Consider the following 21,882-nt stretch of genomic DNA (forward strand, 5'->3'; position numbering starts at 1 on the left):
GGAGAACAAAGAGGCTCAGAGGCCCGCCCTTTTAAATTTAGCATCCCCGCATCTTCCCTAGTAATCCCCGCTAAAATCCGGCAAATCTGCCGCACTTTTTTCTAGCCTTAAATTTTGGGTACCTGAAATATTTGAGTCTCTAATTTCGGAAATAATGGCCATACCGGGGAACGGGATGCGGGCCTGTATTCCCCCTTGACTTACTTATTACACTATAGCATCAGAATGGCAATCGCGAACACTTCCTGTTTTTCGCCGACATTCTTGCCACCATAACTCCGCAGTACTTGTAGTCACAACAAAGCCGATGTGTGCGTTGAATACAGATCGTCGAACTCTATCTCTAGTATAAAGGACAACTCTTTATCCCCCTGCGTTTGGACGGGAGAGGACGGCAAAATTTCAAAATTTGGTCATTTTGACCTTCCAAGACAGACTTTTTTCCTACACAATGAGAACGAATCGGCTCAGAGGCCCGCCATTTAAATGAAGCATCCCGCATCTTCCCTAGTAATCACAGCTAAAATCCGGCAAATCCACCACACTTTTCTCCAGCCTTAATTTGTGGGTACCTGAAATATTTGAGTCTCTAATTCCGGAAATAATGGCGATACGGAGGAACGGGATGCGGCCCTTTATTCCCTGTAGTCACGACAAAGCAGAAGAGTGCGTTAAATACAGCTCGTCGAACTCTATCTCCAGTATAAAGGACAACTCTTTATCCCTCTGCGTTTGGACGGGAGAGGGCGGCAAATTTAAAAAAAAAACGGTCATTTTGACATTCCAAAACAGACTTTTTTCTACACAAGGAATCCGAAGCGGCTCAGAGGCCCGCATTATTAACTGTAGCATCCGCGCATCTTCCCTAGTAATCACAGCTAAATTCCGGCAAATCCACCACACTTTTCACCAGCCTTAATTTTTGGGTACCTGAAATATTTGAGTCTCTAATTCCGGAAATATTGGCCATACCGAGGAACGGGATGCGGCCCCGTATTCCAGCTTGACTTACCTATTACATGATAGCATCAGAATGGCAAACGCGATTACTTTGTTTTTCGAGAAAGATGGGGGAAGGGTTTAAACCACCCTTCCGCCGACATTCTTGCCACCATGACTCCGCAGTACTTGTAGTCATAACAAAGCCGATGAGTGCGTTGAATACAGCTCGTCGAACTCTATCTCTAGTATAAAGGACAATCCTTGATCCCCCTGCGTTTGGACGGGAGAGGCAGGCAAAATTAAAAAAAACGGTCATTTTGACCTTCCAAAACAGACTTTTTTCTACACAAGGAGAACGAAGCGGCTCAGAGGCCCGCCCTTTTAAATGTAGCATCCCCGCATCTTCCCTAGTAATCACGGCTAAAATCCGGCAAATCCTCCCCACTTTTTTCTAGCCTTAATTTTTGGGTACCTGAAATATTTGAGTCTCTAATTTCGGAAGTAATGGCCATACCGAGGAACGGATGCGGCCCTGTATTCCCCCTTGACTTACTTAATACACGATAGCATCAGAATGGCAAACGCGAACACTTTGTTTCGAGAAAAAAGGGGGAAGGATTTAAACCACCTTTCCGCCGACATTCTTGCCACCATAACTACGCAGTACTTGTAGTCACAACAAAGCCGATGAGTGCGTTAAATACAGCTCGTCGAACTCTATATCCACTATAAAGGACAACTCTTTATCCCCCTGCGTTTGGACGGGAGAGGCCGGCATAATTTGAAAAAATGGTCATTTTGACCTTACAAAACAGACTTTTTTCTACACAATGAGAACGAAGCGGCTCAGAGGCCCGCCCTTTTAACTGTAGCATCCCCGCATCTTCCCTAGTAATCACGGCTAAAATCCGGCAAATCCGCCGCATTTTTTTCTAGCCTTAATTTTAGGGTACCTGAAATATTTGAGTCTCTAATTTTGGAAATAATGGCCATACCGAGGAACGGGATGCGGCCCTGTATTCCCCCTTGACTTACGTATTACACGATAGCATCAGAATAGGAATCGCGAACACTTTCTGTTTTTCGCCGACATTCTTGCCGCCATAACTCCGCAGTACCTGTAGTCACAACAAACCCGATGAGTGCGTTAAATACAGCTCGTCGAACTCTATATCCACTATAAAGGACAACTCTTTATCCCCCTGCGTTTGGACGAGAGAGGCCGGCAAAATTAAAAAAAAAAGTCATTGTGACCTTCCAAAAGAGACTTTTTTCTACATAAGGAGAACAAAGAGGCTCAGAGGCCCGCCCTTTTAAATTTAGCATTCCCGCATCTTCCCTAGTAATCCCCGCTAAAATCCGGCAAATCTGCTGCACTTTTTTCTAGCCTTAAATTTTGGGTACCTGAAATATTTTTTTAGTCTCTAATTTTCTGTTTTTCCTTCCGCCGACATTCTTGCCACCATAACTCCGCAGTACTTGTAGTCACAATAAAGCCGATGTGTGCGTTGAATACTGATCGTCGAATTCTATCTCTAGTATAAAGGACAACTCTTTATACCCATGGGTTTGGACGGGGGAGGCAGGCAAAATTTAAAAAAAACGGTCATTTTGACCTTCCAAGACAGACTTTTTTTCTACACAATGAGAACGAAGCGGTTCAGAGGCCCGCCATTTAAATGTAGCATCCCCCCATCTTCCCTAGTAATCACAGCTAAAATCCGGCAAATCCACCACACTTTTCTCCAGCCTTAATTTTTGGGTACCTGAAATATTTGGGTTCTCTAATTCCGGAAATAATGGCGATACTGAGGAACGGGATGCGGCCCTGTATTTCCTGTATTCACGACAAAGCAGAAAAGTGCGTTAAATACAGCTCGTCGAACTCTATCTCCAGTATAAAGGACAACTCTTTATCCCTCTGCGTTTGGACGGGAGAGGCCGGAAAATTTTCAAAAAATGGTCATTTTGACATTCCAAAACAGACTTTTTTCTACACAAGGAGAACGAAGCGGCTCAGAGGCCCGCCTTTTTTACTGTAGCATCCGCGCATCGTCCCTAGTAATCACAGCTAAATTCCGGCAAATCCACCACACTTTTCTCCAGCCTTAATTTTTGGGTACCTGAAATATTTGTGTCTCTAATTCCGGAAATATTGGCCACACTGAGGAACGGGATGCGGACCTGTATTCCCGCTTGACTTACCTGTTACACGATAGCATCAGAATGGCAAACGCGAAAACTTTGTTTTTCGAGAAAAAAGGGGGAAGGGTTCCGCCGACATTCTTGCCACCATAACTTCGCAGTACTTGTAGTCACAACAAAGCCGATGAGTGCGTGAAATACAGCTCGTCGAACTCTATCTCCAGTATAAAGGACAACACTTTAACCCCCTGCGTTTGGACGGGAGAGGCCGGGAAAATAAAAAAAAAATGCCATTTTGATTTTCCAGACCAGACTTTTTTCTACACAAGGAGAAAAAAGAGGCTCAGAGGGCCGCCCTTGTGAATGTAGCATCCCCGCATCTTCCCTAGTAATCACCGCTAATATCCGGCAAATCAGCCGCACTTTTTGCTAGCCTTAATTTATGGGTACCTGAAATATTTGAGTCTCTAATTTCGGAAATAATGGCCATACCGAGGAACGGGATGCGGCTCTGTTATCCCCCTTGACTTACTTATTACACGATACCATCAGAATGGCAATCGCGAACACTTTGTTTTTCGAGAAAGAAGAGGGAAGGGTTTGAACCACCCTTCCGCCGACATTCTTGCCACTATCACTCCGCAGAACTTGTAGTCACAACAAAGCTGATGTGTGCGTTGAATACAGCTCGTCGAACTCTATCTCTAGTATAAAGGACAACTCTTGATCTAACTGCGTTTGGACGGGAGATCCCGGCAAATTAAAAAAAAAATGGCCATTTTGACCTTCCGAAAAAGAGACTTCTTTCTACACAAGTAGAACGGAGCGGCTCAGAGGCCCGCCCTTTTAAATGTAGCATCCCCGCATCTTCCCTAGTAATCACGGCTAAAATCCGGCAAATCCGCCGCACTTTTTTCAAGCCTTAATTTTTGGGTACCTGAAATATTTGAGTCTCTAATTTCGGAAATATTGGCCATACCGAGGAACGGGATGCGGCCCTGTATTCCCCCTTGACTAACTTATTACACGATAGCATCAGAATGGCAAACGCGAACACTTTCTTTCGAGAAAAAAGGAGGAAGGATTTAAACCAACTTTCCGCCGACATTCTTGCCACCATAACTACGCAGTACGTGTAATCTAAACAAAGCCGATGAGTGAGATGAATACAGATCGTTGAACTCTATCTCGAGTATAAAGGACAACTCTTTATCCCCCTGCGTATGGACGGGCGGGGCCGGTAAATTTTCAAAATTTGGGCATATTGACCTTCCAAGACAGGCTTTTTTCTACACAATGAGAACGAAGCGGCCCAGAGGCCCGCCCTTTTAACTGTAGAATCTCCGCATCTTCCCTAGTAATCACAGTTAAATCCGGAAAAATCCACCACACTTTTCTCCAGCCTTAATTTGTGGGTACCTGAAATATTTGAGTCTCTAATTTCGGAAATAATGGCCATAACGAGGAACGGGATGCGGCCCTGTATTTCCCCTTGACTTACTTATTACACGGTAGCATCAGAATGGCAATCGCGAACACTTTGTTTTTCTGCCGACATTCTTGCCACCATAACTCCGCAGTACGTGTAGTCACAACAAAGACGATGAATGCGTTATATACAGCTCGTCGAACTCTATCTCCAGTATGAAGGACAACTCTTTATCCCCCTGCGTTTGGACGGGAGAGGCCGGCGAATTAAATAAGTTGCCATTTTGACCTTCCGAAACAGACTTTTTTCTACACAAGGAGAGCGAAGCGGTTCAGAGGCCCGCCCTTTTAAATGTAGCATCTCCGCATCTTCCCTAGTAATCACCGCTAAAATCCGGCAAATCCTCCGCACTTTTTTCCAGCCTTAATTTTTGGGTACCTGAAATATTTGAGTCTCTACTTCCGGAAATAATGGCCATACCGAGGAACGGGATGCGGCCCTGTATTCCCCCTTGACTTATTTATTACACGGTAGCATCAGAATGGCAATCGCGAACAATTTCTGTTTTTCGAGAAAAAAGGGTGAAGAGTTTAAAGAACCCTACTGCCGACATTCTTGCCGCCATAACTCCCCAGTACGTGTAGTCAAAACAAAGCCACTGAGTGCGTTGAATGCAGCTCGTCGAACTCTATCTCCAGTATAAAGGACAGCTCTTAATCCCCCTGAGTTTGGACGGGAGAGGCCGGCAAATTTCAAAATTTGGTCATTTTGACCTTCCAAGAGAGATTTTTTCTACACAATGAGAACGAAGCGGCTCAGAGGCCCGCCCTTTTAACTGTAGCATCTGTGCATCTTCCCTAGTAATCACAGCTATAATCCGGGAAATCCGCTGCACTTTTCTCCAGCCTTAATTTTTGGGTACCTGAAATATTTGAGTCTCTAATTAAGGAAATAATTGCCATACCGGGGAACATGATGCGGCCCTGTTTTTCCCCTTGAATTACTTATTAGTCGGTACCATCAGAATGGCAAACGCGAACACTTTCTTTTTCGAGAAAAATGGGGGAAGAATTTAAACCACCTTTCCGCCGACATTCTTGCCAACATATCGCCGCAGTACGTGTAGTCACAACAAAGACGATGAGTGAGTTGAATACAGATCGTCGAACTCTATCTCCAGTATAAAGGACAACTCTGTATCACCCTGCGTTTGGACGGGAGAGCCTGGCAAAATTTCAAAAAAACGGTCATTTTGACCTTCCAAAACAGACTTTTTTCTACACAAGGAGAACGAAGCGGCTCAGAGGCCCGCCCTTTTATCTGTAGCATCCGCGTATCTTCCCTAGTAATCACAGCTAAATTCCGGCAAATCCACCACACTTTTCTCCAGCCTTAATTTTTGGGTACCTGAAATATTGGAGTCTCGCTTGACTTACTTATTACACGGTAGCATCAGAATGGCAAACGCAAACACTTTCTGTTTTTCCGCCGACATTCTTGACGCCATAACTCCGCAGTACGTGTAGTCACGACAAAGCAGACAAGTGCGTTGAATACAGATCGTCGAACTCTATCTCCAGAATAAAGGACAACTCTTTATCCCCTTGCGTTTGGACGGGAGAGGCCGGCAAAATTTCAAAATTTGGTCATTTTGACCTTCCAAGACAGACTTCTTTCTACACAATGAGAACGAAGCGGCTCAGAGGTCCGCCCCTTTAACTGTAGCATCCCCGCATCTTCCCTAGTAATCACCGCTAAAATCTGGCAAATCCGCAGCACTTTTTTCTAGCCTTAATTTTTGGGGACATGAAATATTTTAGTCTCTAATTCCGGAAATAATGGCCATACTGAAGAACGCGATGCGGCCCTGTATTCCCCCTTGACTTACTTATTACACGATAGCATAAAAATTGCAATCGCCAACACTTTCTGTTTTTTGAGAAAAAAGGGGGAAGGGTTTAAACCATCCTTCCGCCTACATTCTTGCCACCATTACTCCGCAATATGTGTAGTCACAACGAAGCCGATGAGTGCGTTAAATACAGCTCGTCAAACTCTATCTCCAGTATAAAGGACAACTCTTTATCCCCCTGCGTTTGGACGGGAGAGGCCGGCAAATTTTCAAAATTTGGTCATTTTGAGGTTCCAAAGACAGACTTTTTCTACACAATGAAAACGAAGCGGCTCAGAGGCCCGCCCTTTTAACTGTAGCATCCGCGCATCTTCCCTAGTATTCACAGCTAATATCCGGCAAATTCACCAAACTTTCCTCCAGCCTTAATTTTTGGTTTCCTGAAATATTTGAGTCTCTAATTCCGGAAATAATGGCCATACCGAGGAACGGGATGCGGCCCTGTATTCCCCCTTGACTTTCGTATTACACGATAGCATCAGAATGTCAATCGCGATAACTTTCTGTTTTTCCGCCGACATTCTTGCAGCCATAACTCCGCAGTACGTGTAGTCACAACAAAGCCGATGTGTGCGTTGAATACAGCTCGTCGAACTCTATCTCTAGTATAAAGGATAACTCTTGATCTAACTGCGTTTGGACGGGAGATCCCGGCAAATTTAAAAAAAAATGGTCATTTTGACCTTCCAAAAGAGACTTTTTTCTACACAAGTAGAACGGAGCGGCTCAGAGGCCCGCCCTTTTAAATGTAGCATCCCCGCATCTTCCCTAGTAATCACGGCTAAAATCCGGCAAATCCGCCGCACTTTTTTCAAGCCTTAATTTTTGGGTACCTTAAATATTTGAGTCTCTAATTTCGGAAATATTGGCAATACCGAGGAATGGGATGCGACCCTGTATTCCCCCTTGACCAACTTATTACACGATAGCATCAGAAAGGCAAACGCGAACACTTTCTTTCGAGAAAAAAGGGGGAAGGATTTAAACCACCTTTCCGCCGACATTCTTCCCAACATAACTACGCAGTACGTGTAATCAAAACAAAGCCGATGAGTGAGTTGAATACAGATCGTCGAACTCTATCTCGAGTATAAAGGACAACTCTTTATCCCCCTGCGTATGGACGGGAGGGGCCGGCAAATTTTCAAAATTTGGTCATTTTGACCTTCCAAGACAGAATTTTTTCTACACAATGAGAACGAAGCGGCCCAGAGGCCCGCCCTTTTAACTGTAGAATCTCCGCATCTTCCCTAGTAATCACAGTTAAATCCGGAAAAATCCACCACACTTTTCTCCAGCCTTAATTTGTGGGTACCTGAAATATTTGAGTCTCTAATTTCGGAAATAATGGCCATAACGAGGAACGGGATGCGGACCTGTATTCCCGCTTGACTTACCTATTACACGATAGCATCAGAATGGCAAATGCGAAAACTTTGTTTTTCGAGAAAAAAGGGGGAAGGGTTCCGCCGACATTCTTCCCACCATAACTTCGCAGTACTTGTAGTCACAACAAAGCCGATGAGTGCGTTAAATACAGCTCGTCGAACTCTATCTCCAGTATAAAGGACAACACTTTAACCCCCTGCGTTTGGACGGGAGAGGCTGGCAAAATTAAAAAAAAATTGCCATTTTGATTTTCCAGACCAGACTTTTTTCTACACAAGGAGAAAAAAGAGGCTCAGAGGGCCGCCCTTGTGAATGTAGCATCCCCGCATCTTCCCTAGTAATCACCGCTAAAATCCGGCAAATCCTCCGCACTTTTTGCTAGCCTTAATTTATGGGTACCTGAAATATTTGAGTCTCTAATTTCGGAAATAATGGCCATACCGAGGAACGGGATGCGGCTCTGTATTCCCCCTTGACTTACTTATTACACGATACCATCAGAATGGCAATCGCGAACACTTTGTTTTTCACCCTTCACCCTTCCGCCGACATTCTTGCCACCATAACTACGCAGTACTTGTAGTCACAACAAAGCCGATGAGTGCGTTAAATACAGCTCGTCGAACTCTATATCCACTATAAAGGACAACTCTTTATCCCCCTGCGTTTGGACGGGAGAGGCCGGCATAATTTGAAAAAATGGTCATTTTGACATTCCAAAACAGACTTTTTTCTACACAAGGAGAAAAAAGAGGCTCAGAGGCCCGCCCTTTTAACTGTAGCATCCCCGCATCTTCCCTAGTAATCACGGCTAAAATCCGGCAAATCCGCCGCATTTTTTTCTAGCCTTAATTTTAGGGTACCTGAAATAATTGAGTCTTTAATTTTGGAAATAATGGCCATACCGAGGAACGGGATGCGGCCCTGTATTCCCCCTTGACTTACTTATTACACGATAGCATCAGAATGGCAATCGCGAACACTTTGTTTTTCGAGAAAGAAGGGGGAAGGGTTTAAACCACCCTTCCGCCGACATTCTTGCCACCATGACTACGCAGTACTTGTAGTCTCAACAAAGCCGATGAGTGCGTTGAATACAGCTCGTCGAACTCTATCTCTAGTATAAAGGACAACTCTTGATCTAACTGCGTTTGGACGGGAGATCCCGGCAAATTAAAAAAAAATGGTCATTTTGACCTTCCAAAAGAGACTTTTTTCTACACAAGTAGAACGGAGCGGCTCAGAGGCCCGCCCTTTTAAATGTAGCATCCCCGCATCATCCCTAGTAATCACGGCTAAAATCCGGCAAATCCGCCGCACTTTTTTCAAGCCTTAATTTTTGGGTACCTGAAATATTTGAGTCTCTAATTTCGGAAATATTGGCCATACCGAGGAACGGGATGCGGCCCTGTATTCCCCCTTGACTAACTTATTACACGATAGCATCAGAATGGCAAACGCGAACACTTTCTTTCGAGAAAAAAGGGGGAAGGATTTAATCCACCTTTCCGCCGGCATTCTTGCCACCATAACTACGCAGTACGTGTAATCAAAACAAAGCCGATGAGTGAGTTGAATACAGATCGTCGAACTCTATCTCGAGTATAAAGGACAACTCTTTATCCCCCTGCGTATGGACGGGAGGGGCCGGCAAATTTTCAAAATTTGGTCATTTTGACCTTCCAAGACAGGCTTTTTTCTACACAATGAGAACGAAGCGGCCCAGAGGCCCGCCCTTTTAACTGTAGAATCTCCGCATCTTCCCTAGTAATCACAGTTAAATCCGGAAAAATCCACCACACTTTTCTCCAGCCTTAATTTGTGGGTACCTGAAATATTTGAGTCTCTAATTTCGGAAATAATGGCCATAACGAGGAACGGGATGCGGCCCTGTATTTCCCCTTGACTTACTTATTACACGGTAGCATCAGAATGGCAATCGCGAACACTTTCTTTTTCTGCCGACATTCTTGCCACCATAACTCCGCAGTACGTGTAGTCACAACAAAGACGATGAATGCGTTAAATACAGCTCGTCGAACTCTATCTCCAGTATAAAGGACAACTCTTTATCCCCATGCGTTTGGACGGGAGAGGCCGGCAAAATTTCAAAAAATAGTCAGTTTGATCTTCCAAAACAGACTTTTTTTCTACACTAGAAGAAGGAAGCGGCTCAGAGGCCCGCCCTTTTAAATGTAGCATTACCGCATCCTCACTAGTAATCACCGCTAAAATCCGGCAAAACCGCCGCACTTTTTTCTAGCCTTAATTTTTGGGTACCTGAAATATTTGATTCTCTACTTCCGGAAATAATGGCCATAACGAGGAACGGGATGCGGCCCTGTATTCCCCCTTGACTTACTTATTACACGGTAGCATCAGAATGGCAATCGCGAACACTTTCTGTTTTTCGAGAAAAAAGGGGGAAGGGTTTAAACCACCCTTCCGCCGACATTGTTGCCACCATAACTCCGCAGTACTTGTAGTCACGACAAAGCAGATTAGTGCGTTAAATACAGCTCGTCGAACTCTATCTCCAGTATAAAGGACAACTCTTTATCCCCCTGCGTTTGAACGGGAGAGGCCGGCAAAATTTCAAAAACTGGTCATTTTGACCTTCCAAAAGAGACTTTTTTCTACACAAGGAGAACAAACAGGCTCAGAGGCCCGCCCTTTTAACTGTAGCATCTGTGCATCTTCCCTAGTAATCACCGCTAAAATCCTGCAAATCCGCAGCACTTTTTTCTAGCATTAATTTTTGGGTACCTGTAATATTTGAGTCTCTAATTCCGGAAATAATGGCCATATCCAGGAACGGGATGCGGCCCTGTATTCCACCTCGACTTACGTATTACACTGCAGCATCTGAATGGCAATCGCGAACAATTTCTTTTTTTCGAGAAAAACGGGGGTAGAGTTTAAACCACCCCTCCGCCGACATTCTTGCCGCCATAACTCCCCTTACGTGTAGTCACCACAAAGCCGATGAGTGCGTTGAATACAGCTCGTCGAACTCTATCTCCAGTATAATGGACAACTCTTAATCCCCCTGCGTTTGGACGGGAGAGTCCGGCAAATTTCAAAATTTTTGATCATTTTGACCTTCCAAGACAGATTTTTTCTACACCTTGAGAACGAAGCGGCTCAGACGCCCTCCCTTTTAACTGTAGTATCCGCGCATCTTCCCTCGTAATCACAGCTAAAATCCGGCAAATCCGCCGCAGTTTTCTCCATCCTTAATTTTTGAGTACCTGAAATATTTGAGTGTCTAATTCCGGAAATAATGGCCATACCGAGGAACGGGATGCGGCCCTGTATTCCCCTTTGACTTACTTATAACACGGCAGCAACAGAATGGCAATCGCGAACACTTTCTGTTTTTCGAGAAAAAAGGGGGAAGGGATCCGCCGACATTCTTGCCACCATAACTCCGGAGTACTTGTAGTTACAACAATGCCGATGAGTGCGTTAAAAACAGCTCGTCGAACTCTATCTCCAGTATAAAGGATAACTCTTTATCCCCCTGCGTTTGGACGGGAGAGGCCGGCAAATTAAATAAGTTGCCATTTTGACCTTCCGAAACAGACTTTTTTCTACACAAGGAGAGCGAAGCGTTTCAGAGGCCCGCCCTTTTAAATGTAGTATCTCCGCATCTTCCCTAGTAATCACCGCTAAAATCCGGCAAATCCGCCGCACTTTTCTCCAGCCTTAATTTTTGGGTACCTCAAATATTTGAGTCTCTAATTCCGGAAATAATGGCCATACCCAGGAACGGGATGCGGCCCTGTATTCCACCTCGACTTATTTATTACACGGTAGCATCAGAATGGCAATCGCGAACAATTTCTGTTTTTCGAGAAAAAAGGGTGAAGAGTTTAAACCACCCTACTGCCGACATTCTTGCCGCCATAACTCCCCAGTACGTGTAGTCACAACAAAGCCACTGAGTGCGTCGAATGCAGCTCGTCGAACTCTATCTCCAGTATAAAGGACAACTCTTAATCCCCCTGAGTTTGGACGGGAGAGGCCGGCAAATTTCAAAATTTGGTCATTTTGACCTTCCAAGAGAGATTTTTTCTACACAATGAGAACGAAGCGGCTCAGAGGCCCGCCCTTTTAACTGTAGCATCTGTGCATCTTCCCTAGTAATCGCAGCTAAAATCCGGGAAATCCGCTGCACTTTTCTCCAGCCTTAATTTTTGGGTACCTGAAATATTTGAGTCTCTAATTAAGGAAATAATTGCCATACCGAGGAACGGGATGCGGCCCTGTTTTCCCCCTTGACTTACCTATTAGTCGGTACCATCAGAATGGCAAACGCGAACACTTTTTTTTTGGAGAAAAATGGGGGAAGAATTTAAACCACTTTTCCGCCGACATTCTTGCCAACATAACTCCGCAGTACGTGTAGTCACAACAAAGACGATGAGTGAGTTGAATACAGATCGTCGAAATCTATCTCCAGTATAAAGGACAACTGTTAATCCCCCTGAGTTTGGACGGGAGAGCCCGGCAAAATTAAAAAAAAAACGGTCATTTTGACCTTCCAAAACAGACTTTTTTCTACACAAGGAGAACGAAGCGGCTCAGAGGCCCGCCCTTTTATCTGTAGCATCCGCGCATCTTCCCTAGTAATCACAGCTAAATTCCGGCAAATCCACCACACTTTTCTCCAGTCTTAATTTTTGGGTACCTGAAATATTGGAGTCTCCCTTGACTTACTTATTACACGGTAGCATCTGAATGGCAAACGCGAACACTTTCTGTTTTTCCGCCGACATTCTTGCCGCCATAACTCCGCAGTACGTGTAGTCACGACAAAGCAGACAAGTGCGTTGAATAGAGATCGTCGAACTCTATCTCCAGAATAAAGGACAACTCTTTATCCCCCCGCGTATGGACGGGAGAGGCCGGAAAATTTAAAAAAAAAAATGGTCATTTTGACCTTCCAAGACAGACTTTTTTCTACACAATGAGAATGAAGCGGCTCAGAGGCCCGCCCTTTTAACTGTAGCATCCCCGCATTTTCCCTAGTAATCACCGCTAAAATCTGGCAAATCCGCAGCACTTTTTTCTAGCCTTAATTTTTGGGTACGTGAAATATTTGAGTCTCTAATTCTGGAAATAATGGCCATACTGAGGAACGGGATGCGGCCCTGTATTCCCCCTTGACTTTCTTATTACATGATAGCATAAAAATTGCAATCGCGAATACTTTCTGTTTTTCGAGAAAAAAGGGGGAAGGGTTTAAACCATCCTTCCGCCGACATTCTTGCCACCATTACTGCGCAATACGTGTAGTCACAACGAAGCCGATGAGTGCGTTAAATACAGCTCGTCAAACTCTATCTCCAGTATAAAGTACAACTCTTTATCCCCCTGCGTTTGGACGGGAGAGGCCGGCAAATTAAAAAAAACGGTCATTTTGACCTTCCAAAACAGATTTTTCTCTACTCAAGGAGAACGAAGTGGCTCAGAGACCTGCCCTTGAAATTGTAGCATCCCCGCATGCTCACTAATCATCACCTCTAAAATCCGGCAAATCCGTCGCACTTTTTTCTAGCCTTATTTTTTCGGTACCTAATATATTTCAGTCTCTAATCCCGGAATTAATGGCCATACCTTGGAACGTGATGCAGTCCTGTATTCTCCCTTGACGTACTTCTTACACGATAGCATCCAAATGGGAATCCCGAACACAAGCTGATTTTCGGGAAAAAAATGGGAAGGGTTTAAATCACTATTCCGCCGACATTTTTGCCTCCATAACTCCGCAGTACTTGTAGTGAGAACAAAGCTGATAAGTGCGTCGAATAGAGCTCCTCGAACTCTATCTTGAGTGTAAAGGAGAGCTCTCTCTCCCCGTGCGTTTGGACGGTAGAGGCTCGCAAATTTTGAAAAAATGGTCATTTTGACTGTCCAAAACAGAATTTTCTCTACACAAGGAGCACGAAGCGGCTCAGAGACCCGCCCTTTTAACTGTAGCATCCCTGCATGCTCACTAATAATCACCTCTAAAATGCAGCAAATCCGTCGCACTTTTCTCTACACTTACTTTTTTGGTACCTAAAATATTTCAGTCTCTAATCCGGGAATTAATGGCCATACCTTAGAACGTGATGTGGTCCTGTATACTCCCTTGACGTGCTTCTTACACGATAGCATCGAAATGGCAATCCCGAACACAAGTTGATTTTCGGGAAAAAAAATCGTCGCACTTTTTTCTAGCCTTATTTTTTCGGTACCTAATATATTTTAGTCTCTAATCCCGGAATTAATGGCCATACCTTGGAACGTGATGCAGTCCTGTATTCTCCCTTGACGTACTTCTTACACGATAGCATCGAAATGGGAATCCCGAACACAAGCTGATTTTCGGGAAAAAAATGGGAAGGGTTTAAATCACTATTCTGCTGACATTCTTGCCGCCATAACTCCGCAGTACTTGTAGTGAGAACAAAGGTGATAAGTGCGTTGAATATACCTCCTCGATCTCTATCCTTAGTGTAAAGGACAACTCTCTGTCCCCGTGCGTTTGGACGGTAGAGGCTCGCAAATTAAAAAAAAATGGTCATTTTGACTTTCCAAAACAGAATTTTCTCTACACAAGGAGAACGAAGCGGCTCAGAGATCCGCCCTTTTAACTGTAGCATCCCCGCATGCTCACTAATAATCACCTCTAAAATCCAGCAAATCCGTCGCACTTTCTTCTACACTTATTTTTTCGGTACCTAAAATATTTGAGTATCTAATACCGGAAATAATGAGAGAGAGAGAGAGAGAGAGAGAGAGAGAGAGAGAGAGAGAGAGAGGGAGAGTGTGTTTGTGTGTGTGTGTTTGTGTTAAACTTTACTACACAAACTCTTCACTAATTAAGTGTAAACAAAATGGTCTAGGGTTTCATATTTTCATTAATTTTTAAGGTTCTTTATGTAAGTTGCTTTCAAATGTTTTTTGCTGAGTTATTACAGAAATAGCTATAATATACTCTACTCTCGTGACAATATTCCTATAAATCAATCCGCTTTTACCTTACAATATTTCTCTGAGGAATTAATTACACTTAACCTTGTTTATTTTGAAGAAACTTGTATAAAAAGGAACACAATCCTCACTGAAGGATTATTTTACAACAAGCATTGATTTTACTGTTTTTACAGACTATTTTTCTCATCAGTCTATAGAATATTCTTGCCAGAAAATTATCTTTCGACACATGCATTTGTTCCAGCGATATACATAATTAACTCCACTTCCCTCTTCTAATTTGAGAGTTATCCTTCAGTTCTTTTAAAAAGATCCACCCATAATTTATCAGCTAAATTTTTCGAGTTGTCATCAGTCACCTTGAGAAATTAATAATGCACAATAATTGTTTCATAATAGTGTATCTACAAAGAAGTGCGATGTTTGTAATTTTTAATGTAGAATAGACATTGTAACTTCTCCATTTTTGCTCAGTTTAGAACTCGAAAATACGGGATGGAAATCTATCCCAAAGACTTTTCTCGGGGCAACGGGCTGCATTAGGGAAAAACGGGACAATCCCGTATTTTACGGGATGTCTGGGAACTCTACCTTAGATCGTAACTCGAATAAGCATATTTAATTTGAAATTCTGTTACAACTGACTTGACTAAGTTAGAAAATATCCATAGAAAATTCATATTGTTATGACCGTAGATTTCTGCTCAGAGACAACTATGAGAATTACTGTGATTGTCTTAAATGTCGAAGTTCATATTCGAGATGCCTAGATCTCTATTCCTTATTTTTACTTAAGGTGATATAATCTATGATTCTTTCATAAACAGTTTCTTGTTCCTATGAAAGATATGTGAGCTCAAAGAGATTTCTACAATAGAAATTCTTCTAAATATCTTTCTCTTGTCTCGAGATATCCAATCCTACCTGGGCTGATTGCCTGGTTGGATTTTTTCCGAGGTTTTCCGCAAATTCAAGGCAAATACTAGATAATCCAGGGTGAATCAGAATCAGAATAGCATGTCACTATCACAAATTCCATGACACTAGACCTCACAAATGAAACAGCACAAATTAAATACAGTAGCATGCAAATTAATCCGAACACGACATATTTTTACATTTTCTGTCATTGTTGGCCTCACAGCTGCTCATATCGCTTTAATTGACATCTGTAGTACGTGTAATTCCATTGTTGAAGGTCTGTCATTATTTTTTTTTATAATATGTGACTTTTGCCTGTCGTTTTGTACTTATAAGCATTTCAGTTGTGTTGAAGACTTAATACTGCAATCCTGTGTACATTCTGTCGTCTTCACAAATGGATACAACTCCACGAAAATGGTCTAAGATTAAAACATTAGCAGAGCATTCTTCTATGACACAGAGGCAAATTGCTGCAGAATGTCACATCGGTTTGGCTACTGTTAATTCGATCATAAAACGATACAGGGAGACTGGATCCATCACACCCCAGAAAAAAGAAAACTGTGGCCGGAAAAGGAAGACTTCACCTGCAGATGATCGTTTAATTGTCAGGAAAAGTAAATTAAATCCTAGACTAACTGCTGTCGACTTAACCCACCGCGAGTTAATGGCTACCACTGGGGCGAATATTCACGTCACAACAGTGTGGCGTAGGCTCTTGGAAGCTGGACGAAGGGCTCGTAAGCCTATTAAGAAGCAACTGCTAACCCCTGTTATGTGCAAAAACGCTTAATGTGGGCAAAATTACATCAACACTGGACAGTGAATGACTGGAAGAATGTACTTTTTTCCGATGAGTCTCATTTCGAAGTCCACGGCCACCGTGTTTCTTACGTACGGAAAGGATCCGAAAAAGTAACAGCAGCTCATCTCTAACAAGCACCCAAATACCCCCCTAAAGTAATGTTTTGGGGTTGTTTTACACATGAAGGGCCTGGAGCATTAATACCTATCAAGGGAATGATGAATTCTGACAAATACATTCACTTATTGGAAACCAGAATCGTACCCCAGCTGCAAAAATTATTTCCGGATGGCAGAGGTGTGTTCCAACAAGACCTGGCACCATGCCATATGTCTCGAAAAACTACAGAATTCTTCAACAAGAAGAATATTCAGGTACTCCCCTGGCCAGGCAACTCACCCGACATCAACCCCATTGAGAACTTGTGGTCAATTTGCAAAACAAGAATGCAAAAAATGGATTGTTCTACAAAGGAGAAGATGATTTCTGCCCTAATTGGTGTATGGTTTCGTGATGAAGAAATGAAGAATATTTGTGGGAAATTAGTGGAATCCATGCCAAATCGTCTCAGAGCTGTTATTATGAACAAGGGAGGCCACATAGATTACTGAGGTATGTCTTAGATCCTTTTTTTTTTATCCCGTTTGAGTGTTTTTGCATAAGTAATTACGTTGTTCGGATTAATTTGCATGCTACTGTATACCATTAAATTTAAAATAAAATCAGTCATACTTTCTTACAAGTAACTAAAATTAAACTGTTTTTTTACAGCGCCAAGTTTGTGAAGTTGATAGTGAAGTCTGGATTGTAACTTGCTTGAATCTGTTTCACTGATGTAAAAATAGTACAGGTGTAGGTGAACAATATCTTCATTCTATAATAGTCTTCATTAAATATGTGTGTGTAAAAATGTGCAAACTATCGTACTTTTCTACCTTCAATACCTAGACAAGAACTTAATCAAATGAATTTTCTTACTCTGAGCAACTCCTTCTCTGGTTAACACACAATTCTGTTCACACTTAAGACAGACATGAGCTATGTGAAATTTCACTTTTAGGAATCCATTGAGAATGGTGTTTCTCTTCAATATATCTGATCTGATAATGAAGGGAGCAAATTCACTAAATGCAAAATATCAGTGCAATACAAAAGTTTTTTCGACACACCTCTCACAAATTAAGATCTGCCTGCTTCTGTAATAGTTGCAAGAAAGTAATAATTGTTATTTATTTCAGGTCTACTGCTTGACATAATTTTAAAATAAATATAGTGTAAAGATTTTGATGTCAAAAGCAGTACCAACTTACTGTATTTCAAGTCTTGTTTGTATCTTGCACATAACCTATTCAGTATATTATAAAGCCAATTCAATGCGAAATAAAGTTGGATAGGAACTGAAGAAAATGAATTTCCTCACTGTGAGCAACTCTTCTAGTTAATGCACAATTCGTCCACAGACATGAGTTATATGAATTTTCACTTTCAGGAATCCATTCAGAATTGTGTTTCTCTTCAGCATACAGTACCGGTTTATATCTGGTCCGATAATAAAGACAGCATATTCACTGTCAAAGTGAATGCAAAATATTACGGCCATACAGAAATTTCTGCAACACGCTAATCACAAATTAATGCCTGTCATTACTGTAGCAGTTGTATAATTTCTTAACTCTGTGTAGGCTATTAGTACTAGACTACATCTTCTGCTGCCACATGACTGCAAGAGAGCATGGCACAAGTACCAATCCATCTTCTATCTTCCATCTACTACTTCAGCATCCTCACAGAGTTGAAGGTGCTAAAATTTGTCTTGTTTCCTATGTAAGCAATGTAATAGTTGTTCTTATTTTAATTTTAAAATTAATACGGTAAAAATATTTCGATAGTAACAATTGTACTGTAAAGTAATGTTGCTATTTAAAGTATCGTTTGTATTTTATACATTGCCAATTCAATATACGAGGCGCATCCAGAAAGTAAGTTTCCCGATTTTTTCCCCTTGAAAGTAAATGTAATTAACTGTGTCAATTGCACATGCATAACAGATCTATGACGTATCAATCATATGCCAGCCGGACAGGTCCCACCTGGTGCCAGTAGCGTGGCAGCAGTGGTCTGAAATGGAAGCTCCTATTCCTTCTCTCGCCGCCTGTGAGGTTCGGTCAGTTATAAAGTTCTTTAATGCACAAAGCATTGCACCAATTGAAATTCATCGGCAGCTCTGTCAGGTCTATGGGCTGAACATCATGAGTAAGCAGATGGTGCGTCGCTGGTGTAGGCAGTTTTCCGAAGGTCGTCAAAGTGTCCATGATGAAGAGCGCAGTGGGCGACCGTCCCTCATCAATGATGATCGTGTTGAGCTGGTGCGGCAGTGCACCATGGAGAACCGTCGCTTCACGATTATGGGGCTGAGCAGCCATTTTCCGCAGATATCGCGATCCTTGTTGCATGAGATTTCACTAAGCACCTGCTGTTCAAAAAAGTGTGTGCCAGGTGGGTGTCGAAAAACCTGACACCCGAACAAAAAATGCAACATTTAGGAGCAGCACCGACATTTCTGCAACGGTATCAAGATGACGGCGACGAGTTCCTCAACAGGATCGTCATGGGCGATGAGACTTGAATTTCGCACTTCACCCCGAAAACCAAGCAGCAGTCAATGCATTGGCGGCATAGTGGATCTCCGGTCAGGACGAAATTCAAACAGACGCTGTCAGTATGGAAAGTGATGTGCACGGTGTTCTGGGACAGGAAGGGCATTCTGCTCATTGACTTCCTTCCAAGAGGTGAAATAGTGAACGCTGACAGTTACTGTCAAACACTGCGAAAATTGCGACGTGCCATTCAAAACAAGAGGCGTGGAATGTTTACTGCAGGTGTTGTGCTCCTCCATGACAATGCTCGTCCACATACAGCTCGGCGCACAGCTGCAGTTTTGACGGAATTTGGCTGGGAGTTGTTTGATCATCCACCCTACAGTCCTGATCTTGCTCCCAGTGATTTTCACGTTTTCTTGCACCTCAAGAAATTCCTGTCCTCCGGTGAGCATTTTGGCAACGACGAAGAGCTGAAGAAGTCTGTCACACACTGGTTCCATTCACAGGCGGCAGAGTTCTATGACAGAGGGATACAAAAGTTGATCCCACAATATGACAAGTGTCTCAATTCTGATGGTGGCTATGTTGAAAAATAGCTGAATCATTGCTGTACCTGTTGCCAATAAATGTTTTCCTGAAAGTGTGTGTTCTTTTTTTTTTTAAAAATAGGGAAACTTACTTTCTGGATGCGCCTCGTATACTGTAGCCAATTCAATGTATACATAATAAATTTATGCTGATACTGTTTCAGTAATTATAATGTGTATAAATTTTCAGTACACTTCAGTGTGGGCCCCTTGCATCGAATTAAGAATTATTCTTCTCTGAAGTTCAGTGTTCAAATATTAAATTTTGTAGTTTCTTCTGCTATGTTTTACTTCCTCTTTATCAGTTGAAAACATTATTGACCTTCAGCGTCATTTTCAAGTGGCTGTTGAGAAATTAAGCGTCCCATTATAAGTTATTACAGCTCCAAGCGTGGTTTCTTTTCCTTCAGTTCCTTATATACTCGACATAAAATGATGAGGCAGCCCACCTGTAGCCCGTAGCTATAGATCTCCCAAAGAACTACTCCATAGCTCCAAACATCAGACTCCGTTGTGAACTTGCCATAGAGAATGGATTCAGGAGGCATCCACCTCACAGGCAGCAGTGATTTGGATTGAACCCTGCATTAAAACAAACACCTCACTTTAAATCAGAGCAACCAATCAAGAATTTCAAGTCAGTAAGACTTCAGTTTTGATGTGGCAGCTTCCACGATCACTCGTGAATAACCACTGTATTTTTGAACTCTTAAAATTTCGAGACTGCGTAGAATGGGACTTATTTGTCTGACAAAAATATCATCATGACATTGCGAGACACAAATAAAATAACTTTTTTGTTTTCCATTTTTAGTTACTAATAAATTTCTGTAACAAAGTTACAGACCTGCATGAAATAAGATAATTTTAATAGGCCTGTAACTTTTTAGTAATCTTCATAGAAAGGATGCAACTCACGGTAGCCAAGTAGCCCTATGTCAAGAATGTTAATCCATATCTTCCATATTGCGAACTTTACTTAAAATGGGATTATGAAAGGATCTCGAGACGATATAACTAATGGCTTGTTTTTTTGTGTCCACAGAATTACGCAACTGCAAACAATCTTCTGACATATAGAAACAACGCAACTTTGAAGATATTTCTTATGTTTTCTAACAATGCAGGTGCTGTTCTTGAAGTATGTATGTTTACTTTCTCGAACAACTTACAATCATCATCATTATATCCGGGTATTAAGAGAAGGTTCACAGCAAAATTTTATTGCAACTGGAAGTATGTATGAACAAATTTTGCTTTAAACGATATATTTTGTCTGCTGCCATAACTCTTCCTATGAATAATCCTTCAGTTCCTTAAAACAAATAGAAACTTAAAACTTGAATCCCATAAGGCCATTCCAACGTGCTTTCACACTTCACTGTACATAATGGACATCACAATGAGGGGTGAACAGTGTCCTCCATACTGGGGCTTGTACATACACTTCATGGCAGCAAGCATGTTAAATAACGGTACTGAAATTATTTGTCTTGCTCTGATGAGACAGATCAGATGTCTGTTGATTATCATCCCACTCTTCTTATACTTAGACAGTGAAATTCGATGTTTTCTTCCAGTTCAAGTTCATGAAAAGCTAATCCTTGAACGTGAGTTGATGAAATATCACAGTTTCTTCATTCAGAATATCCATATAGCTTAAACCAGTATTCCTTGCAACAAATCATCACACCTATGGATGGAGAAATGTAAACACTTAATCACTGATGCAGTACAGATACATATAATCTTCCATTATGTTATACAAACACGCAAAAACATCAACATAGCCAGTAATTTTCTATGAATTTCACTGTTGCTTGTATAATGTGAAATATTGTTCTCTCAATAAGTAACATTTCATATATTGGAAATATGCGGAGAAATTGTTATAGCTCTGTTGAGATTTAACTGAACAAATCTGTACTTATGATGAAAGAGTAATGGAACGGAGAAAAATTCTCTCCGGTGCCGGGATTTGAACCTGGGTTTTCAGCTCTACGTGCTGACGCTTTATCCACTAAGCCACATCGGATACCACCCCGGCGTCAGACAGAATCATCTCAGATTAAGCTCCAACTCTTGGGTTCCCTCTAGCGGCCGCCCTCTGCACTACGTCATAGATATCTATGAACCTAGGACCGAAGTCCACACATTTGCTG

General features: G+C 42.2%; 1 protein-coding gene across 3 annotated transcripts in view; it reads right to left on the reverse strand.

The window, feature by feature from the left end:
• The window catches only part of LOC138708116 (tyrosine-protein kinase transmembrane receptor Ror-like), an 811,918-nt gene that overhangs the window by 23,354 nt on the left and 766,682 nt on the right, over positions 1-21,882 (reverse strand). For all 3 annotated transcript variants that reach the window (XM_069838318.1, XM_069838319.1, XM_069838320.1), the window contains one exon: positions 20,170-20,302. In XM_069838318.1, the coding sequence (XP_069694419.1) occupies positions 20,170-20,302 (133 nt within the window). The remainder of the gene's footprint in view (positions 1-20,169; positions 20,303-21,882) is intronic.

The sequence above is a fragment of the Periplaneta americana genome, chromosome 10 (genome assembly GCF_040183065.1).
Source record: "Periplaneta americana isolate PAMFEO1 chromosome 10, P.americana_PAMFEO1_priV1, whole genome shotgun sequence".
NCBI lineage: Eukaryota > Metazoa > Arthropoda > Insecta > Blattodea > Blattidae > Periplaneta > Periplaneta americana.